The sequence below is a fragment of the Zosterops lateralis genome (assembly GCF_965231275.1).
Source record: "Zosterops lateralis genome assembly, chromosome: 29".
Classification (NCBI taxonomy): domain Eukaryota; kingdom Metazoa; phylum Chordata; class Aves; order Passeriformes; family Zosteropidae; genus Zosterops; species Zosterops lateralis.
The window spans coordinates 3963863-3972790 of NC_139789.1; the positions used below are offsets into that span (position 1 = coordinate 3963863).

The 8928-nt window shown below is 68.4% G+C and overlaps 1 protein-coding gene across 1 annotated transcript in view; it reads right to left on the bottom strand.

Moving 5' to 3' along the window:
• SLC5A5 (solute carrier family 5 member 5) overlaps positions 1 to 7111 on the bottom strand; it is a gene marked incomplete at both ends in the record, with an annotated part of 14077 nt that extends 6966 nt beyond the window's left edge. The window contains 7 exon segments of the mRNA XM_083880193.1: positions 1284 to 1424; positions 2419 to 2465; positions 2467 to 2574; positions 3754 to 3821; positions 3917 to 3968; positions 5113 to 5178; positions 6758 to 7111. Of these exon segments, the coding sequence (XP_083736319.1) occupies positions 1284 to 1424; positions 2419 to 2465; positions 2467 to 2574; positions 3754 to 3821; positions 3917 to 3968; positions 5113 to 5178; positions 6758 to 7111 (836 nt within the window).
• Between the last annotated feature and the right edge of the window lie 1817 nt (positions 7112 to 8928).

Below are 8928 nucleotides of genomic sequence, written 5' to 3' on the forward strand. Positions count from 1 at the left end.
GGGGCACTGAAAAGGGCACTGAAAGTGTTCCAGGTCTTGCCAGGGGCACTGAAATGGTTCCAGGTCCTGGCAGGGGCACTCAAAGTGTTCCAGGTCTTGCCAGGGGCATTGAAAAGGGCACTGAAAGGGTTCCAGGTCCTGCCAGGGCAATGAGAGGTCATGCAGGGGTCCATAAAGGGGCTGTGCCAGGTCCTTGCAGGGCACTGAGGCCACACAAGGACACAGGCAGGGGACAAAGCCACACCCAGAGCATCCCTTCCCCCCTGCGAGCCCCCAGAGCGGGATCTGGACAATTCCCTGGATCTGGAGCAGGATCCGGACAGTTCCTGGGATCCAGCTGATCCTGGGATCCAGAATGGGATCCAGAAAATTCCTGAGATCCAGCTGATCCCTGGGATCCTGAGCAGCCACGGACAATTCCCAGGGTCTGGAGCAGGAAATGGGATCCAGCCAATCCCTGGGATCCAGAGATTTCCCAAGATCCAGCCAATCTCTGGGGATCCCAATCAGCCCAGGCCAGTTCCTGGGATGCAGCTGATCCCCAGGATCCTGAGCAGGATCTGGACAATTCCTGAGATCTAGCTGATCCCTGGGATCCAGAATGGGATCCAGAAAATTCCTGGGACCCAGCTGATCCCTGGGATTGGGAACAGCCCCAGACAATTCCTGGGACCCAGATGATCCCTGGGATCCCAGTCAGGCCCCAGCCAATCCCTGGGATCCCAAGCATGACCCAGCTGATCCCCGTGATCCTGAGCAACCCCAGACAATTCCTGGGACTGAGACAATCCCTGGGATTGGGAACAGCCCCAGTGGATCCCGGGGATCCCGATCAGCCCCAGTGGGTCCCTGAGATCCCAGTCAGCCCCAGACAATCCCCAGGATCCTGATCAGCCCCAGTGGATCCTCGGGATCTCAATCAGCCCCAGCTGATCCCTGAGATTCCAGTCAGCTCCAGTGGATCCCAGGGACCCCGATCAGCCCTGGCTGATCCCCAGGATCCCGATCAGCCCCAATGGATCCCCAGGATCCCGATCAGCCCCAGTGGATCCCCAGGATTGGGATCCACCCCAGTGGATCCCCAGGATCCTGATCGGCCCCAGCCAATCCCTGGGATCGGGATCAGCCCCAGCGGATCCCCGGGATCGGGATCAGCCCCAGCGGATCCCCGGGATCAGGATCAGCCCCAGTGGATCCCTGGGATTGGGATCAGCCCCAGTGGATCCCCGGGATCGGGATCAGCCCCAGCAGATCCCCGGGATCAGGATCAGCCCCGCACTCACATCTTGGCCTCCCTCTCGCTCCTGCAGGCCACGTATCGCTGCACCTGGGCCTGGTTGACGCCGTACATGGAGAGCCAGAGCAGAGTCCCCCCCAGCAGGAACGTCCACACCGTGTACCGGCTCCGCGGGTCCGCGCTGAAACTGCGCTCAGGGTCACCCCAAAACCGGGACACGGGGGGGTGGGAGTGACCCCAGAACCCGGGACAGGGGGTGGGAGTGACCCCAAAGCTCAGGGCAGGGGGTGGGGACAACCCCAGAATCCAGAACAGGGAGTGAGAGGGGTGGGAGTGACCTCAAAACCTGAGACACGGGATGGGAATGACCCCAGGACCCGGGACAGGGGATGGGAGTGACCCCAGAACATGGGACAGGGGGGGAGAGGGGTGAGGGTGACCCCAGAACCCAGGACAGAGGGTGGGAGTGACCCCAAATCCGGGACAGGAAGGGAGAGAGGTGGGGGTGACCCCAAAACCCGGGACAGGGGATGGTAATGACCCCAAAACACGGGACACAGGGGAGTAGGAGTGACCCTATAGTGACCAGGACAGGGGATGGGAGTGACCCCAAAGCTCAGGGCACGGGCTGGGAGTGACCCCAGAACCCAGGACAGGGGGGGAGAGGGGTTGGAGTGACCCCAAAAGCCGGGACAGAGGATGGGAATGACCCCAAAACTCAGAGCAGAGAGGGCAGGGGATGGGAGTGACCCCAAAACCCGGGACAGGGGGTGGGAGTGACCCCAAAACCCGGGACAGGGGATGGGAGTGACCCCAAAACCCGGGACAGGGTGAGAGCAGTTGGAAGTGACCCCAGAACCCAGGACAGCGGGTGACAGGGGTGGGAGAGACCCCATAGTGACCGGGGCAGGGTGAGAGGGGTGGCAGTGACCCCACAACAGGGGGAGAGAGGCTGGGATTGATCCAAAAACCCAGGACAGAGGGGAAGAGGGGCTGGGAGCGACCCCACAACAGAGGGAGAGGGGCAGCAGGATCCACACCCCGCAGGGTTTGGGGGCCGCAGTGACCCCCCAGCACCCCGGGGCCGGTGGGAGGGGTCCCACGGGGTTGGGGAGCACTCAGTGACCCCCCAGCACCCCAGGACAGGAGGGGAGGGGTCCCGCGGGTCTGGGGGCACTCACTCGGCGAAGTTGAGCCGGGAGCCGTTGGCGGCGATGTTCAGCACCTCGGCGGGGACCCCCCACCAGCAGCACCCCCCGGACAGCGACAGCGACAAAGCCCGAGAGCATCACAAACACCTGGAACACGTCGGTCCAGATGACAGCCTTCATCCCGCCCTGCGGCACAGCGGGCGGGGGGTGAGAGCCGGGGACCCCCGGGGACACCCAGGGACCCCCAGGGACACCCCCAGCCCCGGGACACCCCCGGGACACCCCTTGGACACCCAGAAGACCCCCAGGGACACCCCCAGGGACACCCCCAGGGACACCCAGGGACACCCCCGGGACACCCCTTGGACAGCCAGGAGACCCCCAGGGACACCCAGGGACACCCCCTGGACACCCCTTGGACACCCAGGAGACCCCCAGGGACACCCCCGGGGACACCCCCAGGGACACCCCTGGAGACCCTCAGGGACACCCCCAGGGACACCCCCAGGGACACCCCCAGGGACCCCCAGGGACACCCAGGGACACCCCCAGGGACACCCGGAGACCCTCAGGGACACCCCCAGGGGACACCCCAGGGACCCCCAGGGACACCCCCGGGACACCCCCCAGGGACACCCCTGGAGACCCTCAGGGGACACCCCCAGGGACACCCCCAGGGACACCCCCAGGGACCCCCAGGGACACCCAGGGACACCCCCAGGGACACCCAGGGACACCCCCGGGACACCCCCCGGGACACCCCTTGGACACCCAGGAGACCCCCAGGGACACCCTCAGCCCCGGGACACCCCGGGACACCTCTGGGACACCCGCATTCTGCCCTGAGCCACAGTGAGCCGGGGATGAGCGCTGGGGACCCCCGGGGACCCCCAGGGACACCCCTGGGACACCCCCGGGACACCCAGGAGACCCCCAGGGACACCCCCGGGACACCAGTCCCTGGGGGTGTCCCTGGGTGTCACTGGGAGTCCCCTGGGTGTCCAAGGGGTGTCCCGGGGGGTGTCCCGGGGGTGTCCAAGGGGTGTCCCTGAGGGTGTCCCTGGGTGTCCCTGGGGGTCCCCTGGGTGTCCCTGGGGGTGTCCCGGTGGTGTCCCGGGGGTGTCCCTGGGGGTCTCCTGGGTGTCCCGGGGGTGTCCCAGGGGTGTCCCTGGGGGTCCCCGGGGGCACCCCCAGCCCACCCCTGAGCCACAGCGAGCCGGGGCTGAGCACTGGAGACCCCCAGAGACCCCCAGGGACACCCCCAAGGACACCCCCAACCCCGGGACACCCCCCAGTCCCGCGGGGCTTTGGGGGCTCAGTGACCCCTGGGGACCCCAGGACAGGGGCAGGGGTCCCCCCGCTCACGATGGTGGTGTAGAAGGTGCAGATGACCCCCGTGGACAGCAGCGAGGCCCAGATGTCCAGCCCGGTGACTGCGGGACAAGGGGAGGAGCTGAGGGGTGGCATTGTCACCTGGGGAGTGACACAGGGACGGGGAGCAGCCCCCTTGAGACCCCAGACCCCAAACCTTGGTTTAGGATCAGGGCGGGCGCGTAGATGACGATCCCGGTGTAGAGCATCTGTGGGGACAGGGGCGGCAGTGTCACTGTCCCGTGAGGGTGACACTGAGGGGATGGGGCAGTGACACTGAGGGGACAGGGCAGTGACACTGAGGGGATGGACAGTGACACCGCGGGGATGGGACAGTGACACTGAGGGGACAGGGAGGTGACACCGCGGGGATGGACGGGACAAGGTGACACCGCAGTTCAGGGAGGTGACACCGCAGGCTCTGGGAGGTGACAACCGGGCTCGGGGCAGTGACACCGCGGGGACAGACGGGACAAGGTGACACGGCGCGCTGCAGGCGGTGCCCCGGCGGGGACAGCGCTGGGAAAACAGCGCGTTCTCTCTCCAAACAGCCGCTCCCGCCGCGCCGCGCCCGCTCCGGCCAGGAAAAACACCGAGGGCGCGTCCCGGGGACTCGGGGCAGAGCTGCGACCCGGCCTGTCCCCGCTGTCCCCACGCTGTCCTCGCTGTCCCCGCTGTCCCCGCTGTCCCCGCTGTCCCCGCACTGTCCCCGCACTGTCCCCGCTGTCCCCGCACTGTCCCCGCTGTCCCCGCACTGTCCCCGCGCTGTCCCCGCTGTCCCCGCTGTCCCCGCGCTGTCCCCGCGCTGTCCCCGCTGTCCCCGCACTGTCCCCGCACTGTCCCCGCGCTGTCCCCGCTGTCCCCGCTGTCCCCCTGCTGTCCCCGCTGTCCCCGCGCTCTCCTCGCTGTCCCCGCTGTCCCCGCTGTCCCCGCACTGTCCCCGCACTGTCCCCGCGCTGTCCCCGCTGTCCCCGCACTGTCCCCGCACTGTCCCCGCGCTGTCCCCGCTGTCCCCGCTGTCCCCGCGCTCTCCTCGCTGTCCCCGCGCTGTCCCCGCTGTCCCCGCACTGTCCCCGCTGTCCCCGCTGTCCCCGCTGTCCCCGCTGTCCCCCTGCTGTCCCCGCTGTCCCCGCGCTCTCCTCGCTGTCCCCGCTGTCCCCGCTGTCCCCGCTGTCCCCGCGCTGTCCCCGCTGTCCCCGCTGTCCCCGCTGTCCCCGCACTGTCCCCGCTGTCCCCGTTGTCCCCGCTGTCCCCGCTGTCCCCGCTGTCCCCGCGCTGTCCCCGCTGTCCCCGCTGTCCCCGCTGTCCCCGCTGTCCCCGCTGTCCCCGCTGTCCCCGCTGTCGCACACGCACCGTGGCCAGCACGTACTGCACGGTCCCGCACAGCCGCACGCTCCGGGTGAAGCGCAGCTCCAGGTACTGCCACAGGGACAGGGAGAGCGTGGGGGACAGCCCCGAGTGACCCCCGGACAGGGGCGGGGGAGAGGGGCTGGGAGTGACCCCTGGGCAGGGGGTGAGGGGATGGGAGTGACCCCTGGACAGGGGGAGAGGGGCTGGGAGTGACCCTGGGCAGGGGGAGAGGGGCTGGGAGTGACCCCTGGGCAGGGGGAGAGGGGCTGGGAGTGACCCCTGGGCAGGGGCGGGGGAGAGGGGCTGGGAGTGACCCCTGGACAGGGGGAGAGGGGCTGGGAGTGACCCCTGGGCAGGGGCGGGGGAGAGGGGCTGGGAGTGACCCCTGGGCAGGGGGAGAGGGGCTGGGAGTGATCCCCGGACAGGGGTGGGGGGAGAGGGGCTGGGAGTGACCCCTGGGCAAGGGCGGGGGGAGAGGGGCTGGGAGTGACCCCCGGACAGGGGGAGAGGGGCTGGGAGTGACCCCTGGGCAGGGGCGGGGGAGAGGGGCTGGGAGTGACCCCTGGGCAGGGGGAGAGGGGCTGGGAGTGATCCCCGGACAGGGGTGGGGGGAGAGGGGCTGGGAGTGACCCCTGGGCAGGGGGAGAGGGGCTGGGAGTGACCCCCGGACAGGGGGAGAGGGGCTGGGAGTGACCCCTGGGCAAGGGCGGGGGGAGAGGGGCTGGGAGTGACCCCTGGGCAGGGGCGGGGGGAGAGGGGCTGGGAGTGACCCCACAACACCCGAGGCATGGGGTGAGGGGATGGGAGTGACCCCAGGACAGGGGGAGAGGGGCTGGGAGTGACACCCCAAAACACCCTGGGCAGGGGGAGAGGGGCTGGGAATGACCCCCCCCAGAACCCAAGACTAGGGCTGGGAGTGACCCCAAAACACACGGGATAGGGGGTGAGAGGGGCTGGGAATGACCCCCAGAACCCCCGGGCAGCCTGAGCAGGGTCTGCACACAGCGGAGCTGGGGGATTCAAAGACCCCCAGAACCCCAAGGCAGGGAGGGAGAGGGGCTGGGAGTGACCCCACAACACCCGGGACAGGGGGAGCAGTGTCCTCACCCCATGGGGCCAGGGTGGGGACATAGTGACCCCCCAGCACCCCAAGACAGGAGGAGCAGGGTCCCATAGGGCTGAGGGGGACTCAGTGACCCCCCAGAACGCCAGAACAGGGGGAGCGGGGTCCCATAGGGCTGGGACACAATGACCCCCCCAAAACCCCAAGACAAGGGGATCAGGGTCCCATAGGGCTGGGGGGGACTCAGTGACCCCTCAGAACCCCAAGACAGGGGGATCAGGCTCCCACAGCATTGTGAGGGACACAGTGACCCCACAACACCCAGGTCAGGGTGATCAGTGCCCACACCCCGCAGGTTTGGGGGACACTCAGTGACCCCCCAAAACCCCAGGATCAGGGATCAGGATCCCACAGCATTGTGATGGACACAGTGACCCCACACCACCCAGCACAGAGAGCTCAACACCCACACCCCGCAGTGCTCGGCGGGGCTCTCCCCCCACCAAACCACCCCCAGACCCATTAACAACCACACCCACCGCCCTGACCGGGACCCCCCACCACCCTCACCCCCTCATCTCTCACCTCGTAGGTGCTGGTGAGCCCCAGGCGGTAGAAGACGGGCAGGAAGAGCTGCGCGGTGAGCGCGCTGTTGAGGAGCTGCGCCAGGCACATCCAGAGGAATTTGGCCCCGTAGCGGAACGCCTCGGCCGGGACCCCCAGCACCTGGATGGCCGACATGAAACTGGCCGACAGCGACAGCCCCACGGGCAGCGCCGACATCCTCCTGCCGCCCGTGAAAAAATCCTCCGAGGTTTTCTGGCCGCCCCCGGCCAGCCCGTGGAACAGCCCGATGCCGGTGGAGATGAGCAGCATCAGCGCGAACACGCCGTAATCCCACGGGCTGAAGGTCAGAGCCCGCACGGCCGAGGGGCCCATGGTGGCTGCAGGGTGGGGAGGACCCTCCCCAAAAAATCCGGCACCTGTAGGAGGTGGGGATCCCTCGAGGGGTGAGGCTGGAGGGAGAGAAAATGCCTTGGAGCGGGCGGGGAGAGGGGAACGGGGGTTTTGTGCCTCACCCCGAGCCCTCCCTGCCCTGCCCGGGCTGTGCCAAGGGGTGCCAAAAGGCAGAGGCCGAGCAGGAACTGCCAGATTTTGGGGAGGGAGGGGAATTACCCCGATCTCGCCTCCCTTTGGTCGCTGCTCCGGCACCCAAAGGGACCCGGGGAGGGAGGGAGCGACCCCTCCCCAAAGCAGCACGAACAAGGAGGGGCAGAGCCTCCGGCGCAGCCAAATTTATCTCCAGCCGAGGGGAAAAAACAACAAATCCCAAGGAGAGAAACCTTTACCCAGCAGGAGCAGGGCTGTTTGCCGGCAGAGCGGGACGGACCGGCTGGGCCCAGCCCCGGGCTGGGGGGTCCCAGAGGGGGGTCCCTGCCAGGGGAGGGTCCCAGGGGGGTGTCCAGGGGTCCGGGCAGCTCCGGGCGGTGCAGGGAAGGTTCAGAGCTCAGGGTTGGGAGGCTCAGCGGGGAGGATGGAGCTGCGGGACGCCTCGGCCATAAATAATAACCCCTTCGCTGCCGGGGGCGGCGGCGGGGGGCAGGAGGGCGGCTCCGGGAGCGATACGTGGCACCGGGCGTGGGGCCGGCCCCGCTTCCTCATTCCCGGCCACCGCTCCCGCCCGAGCCCCGGACAGCCCGGGGGATTCCCCGGCTCTCGCCCCAAAACCCCGCGGGGGAGGTCGGGCTTGGGGTTGGGGTCGGGGTTGGGATTGGGGCGGGGGGACAGGGCTGGGCTGGGGACAGAGGGGCTGTGCTGAGGTGGCGTTGTCCCCTCCGAGGTGTCGCCAAGGCGGGCAGTGGCACCTCCAAGGTGTGGCCATGGAGGAAGTGTCCCCTCCGAGGTGTCACTGAGAGGTCACTGTCCCCTCCAGGTCATTACAGCAAGGTCACTGTCCCCTCCAGGCCACCACTGCAGGGTCACTGTCCCCTCCGAGGTGTCACTGAGAGGTCACTGTCCCCTCCAGGCCATCACTGCAGGGTCAGTGTCCCCTCCAGGCCACCACTGCAGGGTCAGTGTCCCCTCCAGGCCATCACAACGAGGTCACTGTCCCCTCCGAAGTGTCACTGAGAGGCCACTGTCCCCTACACAGTGTCACCACAAGGTCACTGTCCTCTCCAGGTCATCACCGTGAGGTCACTGTCCCCTCCAGGCCATCACCATGGAGGACTTGTCCCCTCTGAGGTGTTACCATGGAGGCACTGTCCCCTCCAGGCCATCACCGGGAGGTCCCTGTCCCCTCCCAGGTGACACCCTGAAAGCCCCGTCCCCTCTGAGCCATCCCTGCGAGCTTCCTGTCCCCTCCAAGGTGTCACCACAAGGTCCCTGTCCCCTCCCAGGTGTCACCTCAGGGCCACCACCCCCTCTGAGACCCCCCCACCGGCCAGACCAGTGTCCCTGCCCCCTCCCTGCAGCCCTGCTGGTGGCATTGTCCCCCCCAGCTGTCCCCAGGGGGGACAGGGCAGGGCAGGACCCTTCCCCTCCCCGCGGCTGCTCCTCCTCCTCCTCCTCCCCGAGCGGGCTTGGAGCGGCTCCAGGGGAAACAACACGGAGCCCGGGCCACATCCGCCGGGCGGGGACAGGCGACACCGCACGGCCCGGGGCTGGCACACGGCCGGCCCCGCGGTGACACCCGGGCAGCGCCGGGGACACCAGGGGACACCGCGGGGGGCAGCCATGGGGGGATGGCAGCTGTG